Here is a 15,307-nt window from a genome sequence, read left to right as displayed (position 1 = left end):
TTTTATTTTAAGAGCACTTTTTGTCTCTAATTTACTCAATATTTAATAGTCAGTATATTCAAATATTTGAATAATGATAATTTATCATTTTAAATTTCATTTCAAATTCATCATTCATTTTATGAATTAATGTTAATATAAATAATAAATAAGTATAAATTATTAATAATAATTGTATTAATTTAATAATTATAAATATTTAATAATAATTAAATAATCTTAAAAAAAGTATTACAAAAATTACTATTAATATTTATCTGTAAACCAGGGTGTGTGTCTGTGTATGTATGTGTGTGTGTATATATCTCAGATGAAAAACAAATAATCAAATAATTTTTTTATCTAAAAATATTTTTTTATCTAGTACATTTTTTTTGTACATTTATTTAGATTATTTATCAATTCTTTTGTCAATAAATAGTATATTAAATACTAATATTTATCTGTAAGCCAGGGTTATTATAGTGAACTAAAAATGTTAAGAATATATTTATTAGATTAAATAAATAAATATTGTATTAAATACTGATATTTTCTGTAATCCAGGGTTGTTATAGTTAACTAAAACTGTTAAAACATTTTTGTTGCTTAAAATAAATATTACCACATTTTTTTATTATATATGTCTCATTATATTATTATTGATCATGGTGTAGGAGTGCTTTATTGCTCTAATTTGTTCAGTAAATTATATAGAAAAAAGAGATATATATTAAAATCAAATTTGTTTACTAATTTTTTTAAATGAAGATTATAATTTTTTCTTTCGAATAAATGTTTAGTTTAATTTTAATATTTATCTGTAAACCAGGGTTATATAGTTAACACATACATTAACACATAAAGTATAGTTAATACATTAAAACAACTTTCCTTGTTATATATAAAATAAGTGTTACCTGAAATAAAATATAAATTTGATATATATATATATATATATATATATATAATATTTTTATATTAATATATATATATATATATATATATATATATATATATATATATAAATATATAAACATTTCTTCACTCCACTACTTAGAAAGAGCGTTTACTAGAGCATCTCAAGGATGAAGAAAATGTAAACGTTTGTGACATATTCTGATGTAGGCATCCGCTCGTGCTTTTGCAGATCCAATTCCCTGTATTCCCGCTTGTTTGCAGATTGACCTGCTCTTTCCACATCTTCAAAGAGCATCTTATGCCTTCCAATCCATCAAACACTCCATCAGAGCCTCTCTAGTGTGTAAACACCCCGAGGGTCTCAGATTTGTCATTAATGTCTGCGTAAAACCCCTCTTTGGCTGTTGATGGCGTGTATTAGCTCTATCACTGCATCTGTCTGGCTTTACTGATTAATTAAACCGTGTGACTTGCAGCAGTTGCACAGAATTTGCTGAAATATGGCACCTGATGAAACTATATTAGGAACTCTTCAATTTCTCATCCATTTTGTCTTGTTCTCTTTCTTTCTCTCTGAAGGGGATGAGGAATAAGCCGGGGGTGGAGACAGCGGGGACCCCAGACTCGGTGTCTGTGTCGGGGAGAGGACGAGGAGAAAATAAAGCCATCAAGTAGGTGCCTCCTGCAGGGCTTAACTATTGCAGTTAATGTCTCTGTAATGAGAGGAAAACGCTGATTCTTGTGCTACTCAAAGTAATAGAACTGAAAATCCAAAAGTCTGTGTTCCGAATGGAATACTGCATACTGCACAGTATCGACCAATTATCGGTTTGTAAACATTCGAGATGCGCGCGCATCATGGTTGCAGAAAAACCCTGGAGAGATAGCCTTTACAGCTAGAGAATTACATGGATACGGCACAAAAGAGTTACATTTAAAAAGATTATGGATTATATTGATTAGATGTCATTTTCAAAATGTTCTCTGCATATTACAAGAGCTTGTCACATAGCGTTAAGCACTGTTATTCAGCGAAATTGACATTAAATAGTGGGACAGTCTTACAGATCCGAAACAGGGATGACGTTTTTTTGTGGGCGGAGCCTATCTGGTGACAGAAAATTATGGTTTTCAAATGGCAATCTATAAAGCCATGGAATAAAATAATAATAAAAAAAAAAAAGGTACATTTGATTTTATATTTTAAAATTCTGACTTTATTCTTGCAATTCCAAAATTATATCTCACAATTCTAATAAGGAAAAACAACTCGGATTTCTCTATTTTAAGTTAAATCGAGTTAGGAGATATAAACGTGCATTTGCGAGAAAAAAAAGTCGGAATTGAGATAAAATAAATAAATGTTATGTAAAAATGTTAATAGTAATATGTTTAAATAATATGTCATGCTGTAACTGTAGGGCTAATACAATACGTCCCCTATGAACAGCACATGTGAATATTATATAGACCTATTGTTTAAATCAAATTTATGATTTAAAAGTACAGTAATCATAGCAGTTTTCATTCATAGTATATCCGTTTAAACGTATGCGTTTAGCTTACTTTTTTTTTTTTCTCTTATTCCATGGATTTTACCCATTTACCTCCACTTGTTAGCAGTGTTTTTCTGCAACCACTATTCGTGCACAGCTGCAAGTGACGTAACTGTGACGTCTACTCCTAATTGGTCTATACAGTGAAGACTACACATTCGTTTCAAAAATTGAGTATGCATGTGCGCCAAACAAATACAGTGTTATTTTACATTTGTGACCCTAGATCACAAAACCAGTCATAAGGGTCATTTTTTCCAAATTAAGATTTATACATGATTTGAAAGCAGAATTAATAAGCTTTTGATGTATGGTTGATACAATTATTTGAAAATCTGGATTCTGAGGGTGCAAAAAAAAAAAAAAAAAAAAAAAGTATAAAATCGCCTTTAAAGTTGTCCAAATAAAGTTCTTAGCAATGCATATTACTAATGAAAAATTAAGTTTTTATATATTTATGGTAAGAAATTTACAAAATATCTTAAAAGTCCTAATGACTTTTGGCATAAAAGAAAAATCGATCATTTTGAATTTTGATTTTGGATTTTTGGCTATTGCTACAAATATACCTGTGCTGCTTAAGGTTTTGTTGTCCAGGGTCACATTTTTCATTGTCATATCAACACAAATTCACATACTTGTGCATGGAAATATTTGAAATATCACACTTTTTGCTTTTTCCAAGCATTACCTATGTTGGAATTTTACCTTACAGCAAATGTGTCATTATTAACTGTAATGAATTGATGCTCATATGTTTTAAACCTGTTTCATATTCCCTGCTTATTTGTAATTTATTCAGGAGTGTTAATTTGTATTTATAGTTTCAGAAGTGTTATATTTCATTCTCACAACAGCTGTGGCTCTCGTCGTGGTCAGTACTATGGATAACACTGGCTTGTTGTTTGCAAATATCAGAAACAGGCTATGGTCTCATGTTCTAGCTAATGCCATCCTGCCACAATAATTTCATATTTTCAGTATGCTCTTTCTTTGCTGTGCACAGTATGCAGATTTTCATTATGCGCTGATGATATGGCTACAATATAATGTGCTATGTTTAGGGAAAAACTATACTGTCAAATAAAAATAAAGAAAATAAGAATAACTACAAGCACAAGCAACAGCACACATAAATACAATAAAGTAAAGATACAAATAAAATAAACAGTGATTTTCAGGGTTTTTTTTAGCTAGGTGTAACATAAGATTTTAAATACATAAACTGAATAAAGTAATCAATGTAAAATAGCATTGCATATATTTTACTGTGTAAATTAAAGATTAATCTTTATGAAAGCTACAAAAGCTATTCAGTCAAGAGCAGTGAGTGATTTCCTTATTATTGCTGTATGATTAATATTAAGAAAGTGCTGTCACTTTAAGAGAATGCACTCATCCAGTTTTGTTTATAATTATACTGTATAGCATTGTACAGTCAACTACAATTAAGAAGTTACATTAAGTAAATTAAATAATTGTATTTCAGTTAACTTTAAATTTAATTTTAGCTAGTTGCCAAAGCATAATTTCTCATTTTCTTTCAGTTTCATTTGAAGTACTAAAATAAGTGAAAATAAAACTGATTTAAAACAATATAGACATATTTCAGAAAAAAAAAAAAATCCAAAAGCTACAATGAAAATGAAAACAGAAAATATAAAAATAACTAATTCAAAAAATAAAAACTATACTTATTTCTCATATCTCTCAACATGATTTTGTTGCCATCCGAATCCAGAACGTCTTTCTCCCACCACCCGCATAAAAATCCCTGGCCAAATTACCTACTGTTTTTTGACAAACACCAAGATCGTGTGGTAATTAAAAGGTATGATGTTACATATGATGTTACTAAAAAGAACATTATTTTGTGTATTTGGTGTTTTGAATGGCCAAATACCTTTAGCATGTGACTGAAATGTCATGCCCCTTACCATGTTGTGATGAGACAAAAACAATAAAACCCATTATAAATGAGGCATTTGTTGCATCCAGTGGGGACATAATTACTGATTATAATGACTCATACTGTCTTTTTACGCGGTGCAATGTTAAACATATCACCATGTCTGCATTTGTGATTGTAGAAACGACAAACAACAAGCACTGCTCTACACTGCTCAAAACTCACGTTTGAAAAGTCAGTAGCAAATTCTTAAAATATGAAAACGTACTTACAGGCTGTGAGTCAGAAGTGCCAGACTGTCCTTGCAAAGTTGGGATTGCCCCACTTTATAGAAACAACATTTGTGCACAGTTGGCATTGTAGGCTACTCTCCCAGGTTCAGGAAACAGTCCTCCGTAAAATGCGCTGCACCCACTTGAATATTTGCATTGCACTGTTCTGGAACAGTATTGTAAATATAACTTATCCACTGATTTCTAGTTGTGTACTTATGTGGAAGGCTAAACAAAGTACTTTTGCTTTCGCAACGAAACACACAGCGTGTCCACAACATGGCAGCGGCTGCAACAATACTACAGACAGCAAGAATAATAGGTACATCTTCTTTCTTTGCATATACATTTGGGCGGTGTTATGCACATTTTCCCACACAGTGACTTAGATTTTTGGGGGTGTGTTTGAATGAGGCATTTTAGGAAGGCGTGGCTGAGTCTTAACTTTTATAAAAAAATATCTCTTTGGGTTTGAGACTTTAATCTTTGAAACTTTACAGATCTTATATATGCACAAACAGCTTGTAACACTCCAAAGACAAAGGAAAACATGAAATCTCGTCATATGACCCCTTTAATTGCCCTCTGATTCCACATCTCCACTGAATTCACTGTTTAAATCCTTTTTGACTACTGCTGAACACTACATGGTAACTGTTTTACTTTGCTGTAATTAGCATGCATATTTATTTCTGAAAAGTTGTAACCCGCTTTTTCACTGTGAATAAATTGCAATCTGAATCCATGAGTTTTATCACTGATGTGCCATTTAAATTTATTTTTTACAGACGTGAGAAACATTTACCGTCCGAATAGGGCTAATGATACTGAAACACCACTGGTATTATACAATAATTGGCTAATGCCATTTATTAGCTTAGTCATTGGTTTTATATGTTCCCTTTACATAATATGCAAATCTATCATGCATATTCAGTGGTCTACCTACCAGCTGTTCATACTTGCGTATCAATTTGCCATTAAAATCAGGTACCAAAACTGCTACAAAACCTAAAATATTGGTATCAGGCCAACTCTAAAGCCTTTTTCATTCTGAACACAGCCAGTGTTTCTGCGCAAACCACAGGAATAAACTCGAAGCACTTTAAAAATAGTAAGTGTGTGTGAAATGATGGCTTTCACACACTTGATGATGTTTATCAGGTCAGCAGTGCGAAGCAGCACACTTACAGCACTGGTCCACTTGGAGCACTTGCTCTGGTAACCACTGCAGCCTGAATATTAATCAGGCGATGCTCTAATTAGACACCAATGCAGCTCGCAGCAGATGGATACTGTTTTTATATCAGTGCAAGAGGCCAGACAGCTAATCACCTGTGACCGCGCAAGGGCAGGGAGAGCCGCTCCGCCACACGTTTCATTGTGTTCCTCAGCCTGCAAATGAGACATTTAGATTTGCTTTACTGAAGGAAGAGATGAGCCCACAGCACCAGGTGAAACATTTGTATACGTTATGATACTGTATGCTAATGTTTTATTGTCATGTTAAAATTAAAATTTTAAAAATTCTCTGATTTCGAGAATGAAGTCATAACATTTTGAAAATAAAGCTGTAGCATAATGAAATAATGAGATTTTAAGATTTTTGTCATTTTTAAAATGTTAAAGGAAAAGTCCAAAACAACAATTTACAAATAATGTACTCACCCCCTTGTCATCCAAGATGTTCATGGCTGTCTTTCTTCAGTCGTAAAGAAATTATGTTTTTTTTAAGGAAAACATTTCAGGACTTTTCTCTATATAATGGACTGATATAGTGCCCCGAATTTGAACTTCCAAAATGTAGTTTAAATGCGGCTTCAAACAATCCCAGATGTGATTGTAAACAGTCCCAGCCGAGGAAGAAGAGTCTTACCTAGCAAAACTATCGGCTATTTTTTATAAAAATAATACAATACAATTGACTTTTTAATGTCAAACGCTCATCTTGTCTTGCTCTTCCCGACCTCTTTCCCTTTTTTCCAGTTCATGACAGTTAGGGTATGTCGAAAAACTGTCCTATATCACTGTTTTACCATTTTTGTTAAGGGTGTTTGATCTTCTTTGCATGTTCACTTTGCAAAGACTGGGTCTGTACAGCTATGTATCTTCTGCAGCTATGTAGGATGATTTTAAAATGATTTTTGAAGTTGAGGGAGAAAATACGATTGGAGTTTTTCGACATACCCTAACTGTCTTGAGCCAGAATACACAGAGTTCAGGGAGAGCAAGACAAGACAAGCTTTTGAGATTAAAAAATATTTAAATTGTATATTTTTAATGAAAATAACTGCATTTAAACTGCATTTTGGAAGTTCAAAGTCGGGGCACCATAGCAGTCCATTATATGGAAATGTTTTCCTCAAAAAAACACACTGAAGAAACACTTTACGACTGAAGAAAGAAAGACAAGAACATCTTGGATGACAAGGGAGTGAACACATTATCTGTAAATTGTTGTTCTGGAAGTGGACTTCTCCTTTAAAATGATTCCAAAAATCAAAATTTTTATTGATTAATTATAATAATAGTGTTAATGCTATTTAATAATAATTTTAATATTCTGTACATTTTAAAATGTTAACAATATATCAAAAATAAGAATTTTAATGATTAAATATCATAATGTTATTAAAATTTAATAATAATTAAAAAATTATGTTTTGCATGAAGAAAGTCAAACATGTTTTAGAACCATTCAGATGTTTGCATTATACATTTATACCAGCTAAAAGATTTATAATTTTCGACTATATTTTGCAAGCCGTAGTAATGTGTTGGATTTTGTACTTTGTCTTTATAATAGCTATTATTATTATTGTTATTATTTGTATTAGTTTTTTGCCAGCTGATCACAATTAATTAATTTAATATTTAATCTTTTAATTTATATTTATAATCAATATAGTATATAATATATATTTTTACATGATTTACCATACAACAAATAACAGTTTTTAGATTAAAGTAGTGATATTTTTAGAGTTTCTTGAAATTTAAAGGCCTAAATTGAGATGAATCTAAAAAAAAAATTATTTATCTAATTTTGATCTATTTTTTAAGTATCACTAAAACACCAGTATATTTAATTTACTCAGAATTGGTTGGCAGAAATATGATGCCATATAAATTTGCTACTTTGTAGCATTACATCATTTGAAAAATAAGATTTAAATCATATATTATGCGACAGTTACTGAAAGTATTATCAAGCAGATGGTGAGTAAATAAATAAACAAGTTACTAGCCAGCTGGTGTGTAAAACTTTCAAAAATGACTCCAGTTTGATGAGTTTATTGTTAACTTTCTGTGCAGATTATGTGTATTAAATGTGTATACTTATATGTATGTTTGCATGTGTTTTAATGTACCCCTGTCTGTCTGTGTGTGTGTGTGTGTGTGTGACTGTTGTAAAAGAATTAGTACCTGGACCACCTCCAGTACGTTCAGAGTTTTATTATCATATTAAATGCCTCCATCGACCCAAATTAAATATTAAATGGGAGATCCATTTATATGGCTTCGAGTTTTAATAGAGACCAATCAGACATTGTCAGAACAGATGAAAGCACTAAACATCACGACTGCCAGTGTTTAAGTCACAGCATGGTCCATTTGAAAATATACTTCATTTCTAACTTAATTGCTTTCTAATGTGGATAATATGCTAAAGTTTGGAAAAGTATTTTATGTACGTTACGTAACGTCAGACTTTTCCATTTGTTATTAATCATCTTATGCGGTGGTTTGTGGCCATCCATTATGTTTCAGAAGAAATTCTAAAATGATAAAATGAGATAAAATACCGTATTTACTGGATTAGGGCTGTCATGATTCCTCGATTCAGTTAGAGTACTCGATTTTAAAAAATCATTGACCTGCAAAATACAGGAAGTGGTGTCTCAGAAAGGCTCTGTTTGCAGTAAACACTTCTTCATACAAACACTTATCATTTACATGTGTGGAGCGTCTCAAACTTCATCTCTGCATATCGTTGTGAGTTTTGGGATTATTATAACGTTTATCTAGGAACGCAACGTGTGCCATTTCATCAGATTTGTAAGGTAAATCATTTCGAAACCCACGCAAACACATCTTGCTAACTGTTCATCGCGATTTCAAAATAAAAGTTTAAACACTCTGAGTTTTGATATCCAGATATTCAAGAAATTAGCATTTACGTAATAAGGAAATGGCCAAATATTAAAGATTAGGTAGACATTTGAATTCAGTGTTGTTTAGTCAATATTAAACAAGGATTTGATTGCGCTGAAGTGTAAAAACAATCGTCAAACTGTTGACTGTCAACCGATTACTCAATTACTGAAACAACTGATAGTGACAGCCAGTTTCTGGATTATTTTTTGCTTAATTTACTTACGAATAACTATATAGTTTGATGCACTGTTATGATATGTGACCCAGGACCACAAAACCACAAATGTCATCTGAAAGCTGAATAAATAAGACAATATTTGCCCAAGATACAACTATTTAAAAAATCTGGAATCTGATTGTGCAAAAAAAAAAAAAAAAAAAAAAAAAAAAAATCAAATATTGAGAAAATTGCCTATAAATTTGTCCAAATAAAGTTCTGATATATTCACTGTAGGAAATTTACAAAATTTCTTCATGGATCTTGATCTTTAATTAATATCTTAATAATTTTTTAAAAGAAAAAACATTTTTAAAAGAAAAAACAATAATTTTGACCCATACAATGTATTGTTGGCTATTGCTACAAATAGACCCGAGCTACTTCTGGCTGGTTTTGTGTTCCAGGGTCGCATATATGATTTCTCACTCCTAATTGGGTGTCTTATTTCTCTGTGTTTTCTCTTTTTCTGTATTTGTTGGTTCTGTTGTTTTTATAGAGATTAGAAGTTGAAATTCAGTACGTTATGAAAGGCTCGATCCTCTGTGAGTCAGATCCAGCGTTCTGACAGCAGCGAATAAATATGACTTTAAGTTGTTTGTGCAAGATATCCATCTCAAACTCCCTTTAATCTCACCCTTAGAGCTATTTTTACATCAGCTCTCGTGTTCAGAAATCTTTCACTTTTTCAAGACTTCGTGACACTTAAAAACACAGGAGCTGTGGAACACTGTTAGACAAGAGAAGGCTTTTCTTAAAAAGTCTCTCTGTGGCCGGATCGTTCCACTCAGCCGGTTACTGTAGTTTTACACCAGTGTTTTCTCTCTCTCTGGACGGTCTGTCTGTCTTAACTATGTTTCTGCAGGGTTTTTTTCTCAGTTTGACTCTTCCTGAAGATACACTGTGGCTGTTTCAACTGTCTTTCTGTCTGTTCGCAGTGATCTTGACAGGGACTTTTGGAATAACAATGACAGCAGCACTGTGCAGCAGCGCTGGAGCTCCTATCCACCCAAAGAGTTCCTTCTCAACATGTCCCCCTATGCCCCTTACGGAGACCCTCGCCTCACGCCCAAGTGAGTCTTGGTTATGGCTGGTAAGGGACCCCTTCTCTCTGCGCAGGGCTGTACTGAAAGGGGAAGTCTATTCAGTCCTCTCTGTCCTGACCTTCAGTTTCAGCGATCCTCTTCAGCTTACAGGGACTAATCTATGTCCCTTGAAACCTATAAAGGTGAATGTCACAAAGCAATGTCCATTTTTTTGCATTATTTTCTTTGATAGTATTAATGTGTAATGTTTAAATGTTATTATTAATATATATATATATATATATATACATATACATCTAGCATCTTTAAAAAAACAATTATTAAATGGACTATAATTTTTTCTTGTGTTTTGCAAGCCGTAGTAATAGGCTGTTTTTATTTTTATGAATATTTTATTTGAATTGAATTCAAGATTTTTTGGCTTTAGTTTCTTGATAATTAAGTACATTTTAATTAATTAATTAATTAATTTATGCAATAAATACTATTATATAATCTTTATATAATCTATGCAGCAAAATTATATATATAATATATCTATTTTTGCATTATTTTTTGACAATTAAGCAAGTTTTAACCTCTTCTTGTTACTATAAGACATAAATACTAATATTATTTATAATTATAATTAGTGGTAGCATTAAAACGTAATATTAAAATGATATTATACATAATATGCATGCATATACATCTAGCATTTAAAAAAACAACTATTAAATGGTCTATAATTTTTGATTGTGTTTTGCAAGCCAGTAATAGTTTTTAATATATGTTTTTATAAAAAATAATTAGATTTTTTTTTTTGCTTTAGTTTCTTGATAATTAAGCATATTTATTTATTTATTTGTCTATATATCTATATATGCAACAAATAACATTATATAATCTAATATTTATATAATCTATGCAACATGACAGAAAATATTACATTTGGAATTATTTTCTTTTAATCAACTCTTGTTACTATAATACAAAAATACTAATATTATGTAATATTATTATAATAATATTATGGTAGTACTATTAAAATGTTATTATACATATATGCATACATATACATCTACTAACTCTAAAAACAACTATTAAATGGTTTATAATTTTTGGTTGTATTTTGCAAGCCCTAGTAATAGGTTGTTTTTATTTTTATGATTTAGTTTTTTTTTTGTTTTGTTTTTTGTTAAGATTTTTTAGCTGTAGTTTCTTAATAATTGAGCACTTTTTTTATTTGTTTATTTATTTATTTATGCAACCAAAAATATTATAGAATTTAATATTTATATAATCTATGCAACAGGAAAAAAATATTACTTTTGCATTGTTTTCTTGACAGTTAAGCATGGTTTAATCCCCTTTTGTTGCTATAATACATAAATACTAATATTATGTAATATTATTAATGATAGCATTAATATGTAATATTAAAATGTTATTATACATGCATACATACATATCTAGCATCTATAAAAACAATGATTAAAGGATTAATGATTTTGATTGTGGTTTTCATAGACATTTTTATAAGAAATAATTTAAAGATTTTTTTTGCATTAGTTTTTTGATAATTGAGAACATTTAAAACACCAAATTCTCATAAAATAACAGTAATGATAATTAATGTGAAAAATGTAATTAAGTGTAAATTAAAATTATTTTAACATTTTTACGTTTTTATAAAAAAAAAAAAAAACAACATGCAGAATATTATTTCTTATCTTTTATTTCAGTTTTTGGAGTAAAATATTACATATTTTCTTAGGTTAGGTTTTGTGAAATCTACCTGTGATCTCATGCTTAAAATTACATTTACATTTAGTCATTTAGCAGACTAAAATTAGGCTGGAAAAAGTTGACTTGTTTTAAAATCTTACTTCTTCAAGGTCAATTTGCATGACCCACAATACATGCCCAAAGCCTGTGAATCGCACCAGTCGTATTTCCCATTGACCCCATCTATAAGAGCTATATCTAGGGCAGTCCGTGTCATTTTCTAGCATTCTAGTTGGCTTTTTATCATTCAGCGTACAGCACAATCTAGCCTGAAACGAGATGAAATGTCCAATCTTTAGGTCAGCCCATCACTCTCAGCGAGACGTGGCTTGAGTTCCACAGAGGCTCGTGAGCTTCGCTTCAGTCTGCTGTTTCCTTGAGTTTTAATTGCATAATTGAAGTCATTATCTTCGAGGGGAAGTAGTCTTTCTGGATTAATTCCTGGGATAAATCAGAATCTAATTGATAGGAGACAGATACAGACTGCAGGTTCCTGCCCACTTCTCATGCACATGACCATAATTACATTCCCTTCTTTCCCTCCCACAAATAACATCAGTTGTGTAGTACAGTATATGATCAGTCATCCACTGTAGAATCGTATATTCAATTTATTTTATTTTATTTTATTTCATTTCATTTCATTTTATCTTATTTTATTTCCATATATTAAAAATGCTATTTTTTTCTAAAATAATAGATTTTCGTACAAATCAAATTGGACAAATTAGTGTGGAATTGTCTCAAAAACTCAAAATTTAATTAAATTTAATTTTATAATTTTTTTTTTTCACTTATTTTCATATAATAAAAATGCTATAGTAATATACATTTTAGTAATAATACATTTTCATACAAATACATTTTCATACAAATCATGGACAAATTTGTGTGAAGCTGCCAACTCAAAATATCAATATTTAAAATAATACATTTTGATACAAATCAAATTGGACAAATTAGTGTGAAATTGCCTCAGAAACTCAAAATATCAATAATTATGTCATTCCTCCCACAAACTGTTCAGTCATCCACTGTGGAATATTTTATTTTATTTTATTTTATTTTATTTTATTTTATTTTATTTTATTTTATTTTATTTTATTTTATTTTATTTTATTTTATTTTATTTTATTTTGTTTTGTTTTGCTTTGCTTTGCTTTGTTTTATTATTTCTTTATTTAATTTTATTAATTATTAATTATTATTTTATTTTATCAACTTATTTCCATGTAATATTGTTTTTTCTAAAACTTCCGTACAAATCAATAATTATGTCAATCCCTCCCACAAACTGTTCAGTCATCCACTGCACAATATTTTATTTTATTTTATTTTATTTTTTATTGCTAATTTGTTATATTTTCCTTATTATTATTATTATTATTGCTTATTGCTTATTGCTTATTGCTTTTTTCTTTTTTTATTGCTTATTTTTTTTATCTAATTTTTATTTTTTATTGCTTATTGTTTTTTGGGGGTTTTTTGCTTATGATTATTGCTTATTTTATTTTATTTTATTTTATTTTATTTTATTTTATTTGCTTTTGTTTTCTCCTGACCACATTTTTTTCTTTGCTAAAATTTTACATTATCATACAAATGAAATACAAATCAAACTATGAATTAATGAGAAATCGGCAGCTCGTAAAATACTTGTGTTGTCTCATGAGATCAGGATAGTAAAAAGCGGTCTATATTACTAATATATACCATATATGACTTGTATGTTGTATTGTAAGATTTCAAAAGCCATGCGTATGTGGACAGACAGAATCTGTGAGATTTATTTTTAGCATTTTCTGCGCTGATTTTGGCAAAATATTGTTTTTTCTAAAACTTCCGTACAAATCAAATTAGACAAATTTGTGTGAAATTACAAACTCAAAATATCAATAATTATGCCAATCCCTCCCACAAACTGTTCAATCATCCACTGCACAATATTTTATTTGATTTAATTTTATTTTTTATTGCTAATTTGTTATATTTTCCTTATTATTATTATTATTATTATTGCTTATTGCTTTTTTCTTTTTTTATTGCTTATTTTTTTAATTTAATTTTTATTTTTTATTGCTTATTGTTTTTGGGGGTTTTTTTGCTTATGATTAATGCTTATTTTATTTTATTTTATTTTATTTGCTTTTGTTTTGTCCTGGCCACATTTTTTTCTTTGCTAAAGTTTTACATTATCATACAAATGAAATACAAATCAAACCATGAATTAATGAGAAATCGGCAGCTCGTAAAATACTTGTGTTGTCTCATGAGATCAGGATAGTAAAAAGCGGTCTATATTACTAATATATACCATATATGACTTGTATGTTGTATTGTAAGATTTCAAAAGCCACGCGTATGTGGACAGACAGAATCTGCGAGATTTATTTTTAGCATTTTCTGCGCTGATTTTGGCAAACTCTGTGATAGATGTGCAATCCCGTTCTGTGGATGCTTCAGCAGGCACAGATTTCATGTGGGATTTCCACTAGAGCTCTCGAATTTCATTTGCAAATTTCATTTTTGGTTCTCTGATGCGGCAAGCTTGAAACTACAACTGCAGAGGAAGTTTGAGAGAAGATTAACGACTTAAATTTCAGCCTGTTCCTCACACAGTACTGTCATGTGACCTCAGAAGACTTGGAATACAGCACACAACTCGTATGCACTACTTTTATCTTGTGCATTCAGTAAATACAGATCTTACACAAAATAGAGGATTGTAAATGATAACAATATTTGAATTGTTCAGGTGAACTGTTCTGACTGATGGATCGCTGAAACATTTACATAGCCCAATTCATTTCTCAAGCCCCCTGTTCACTACAGCCCTGCCAGCAGCACTAATGTCTCTAACCGCTAATATTTCACTCCCAGCCTTTGGACGGTTTCCATGGAGACGGACAACCCTCGACATCTCTGACCTTTGACCTTAAAGGTTTAGATGCATTCAAGAACATGTTGATTGAAGGTGCACTGGTGTCTCACCATCTTATCTGGTGTTGATTGAATGTCGAGGGTTGACCGTTAACAATAGCGCTGTGTTGCTGTGTTGTTGTTGTGGCTTTATGGTAGTTGTTGTATTTGTCTCTCCAGTCACCCCTCACTTCCCCACTGTAGTTTGACTCTCAGTGTGTACAGTACTGTTATATACCCGTGTGACACAGTATCAGTATCATCTTCACATTTGAGATCTGCTTCTGATAACTTCATTTTTTCACTTACCTTTCATTATTCTTTATTCTTCATAGTTGCTTTTTAGTAAGAGATATCATTTATTTTACATCTTACTTATCATAGTCACCTTATGTTTACTGAATTTTAATAGTGTAGAATCTATTAGTAGAAGCGTTTCCATGTCTATTATTATGCTGTACATAAAGGTGTGTTTACATTGACAACAATTATGTGATACTTTTTTATTATTTATAAAAATATATTAATATTGTTAATATAATTAAATAAAAATAATTTTATTA

At 30.4% G+C, this 15,307-nt stretch overlaps 1 protein-coding gene across 3 annotated transcripts in view; it reads left to right on the top strand.

Moving 5' to 3' along the window:
• Positions 1-15,307, top strand: part of syt7b (synaptotagmin VIIb) — a 162,547-nt gene that overhangs the window by 66,987 nt on the left and 80,253 nt on the right. For all 3 annotated transcript variants that reach the window (XR_007828082.1, XM_051114754.1, XM_051114753.1), the window contains exons 3-4: positions 1,480-1,571; positions 9,951-10,085. Coding sequence is in view for 2 of the 3 variants with exons in the window: in XM_051114754.1 (XP_050970711.1) it covers positions 1,480-1,571; positions 9,951-10,085 (227 nt within the window). In the remaining variant the exon portion in view is untranslated. The remainder of the gene's footprint in view (positions 1-1,479; positions 1,572-9,950; positions 10,086-15,307) is intronic.

Source organism: Labeo rohita, chromosome 7, assembly GCF_022985175.1.
Source record: "Labeo rohita strain BAU-BD-2019 chromosome 7, IGBB_LRoh.1.0, whole genome shotgun sequence".
Taxonomy (NCBI): domain Eukaryota; kingdom Metazoa; phylum Chordata; class Actinopteri; order Cypriniformes; family Cyprinidae; genus Labeo; species Labeo rohita.
The sequence above is the reverse complement of the archived record's forward strand: the minus strand, read 5'-3'. Positions and strand labels throughout refer to the sequence as shown.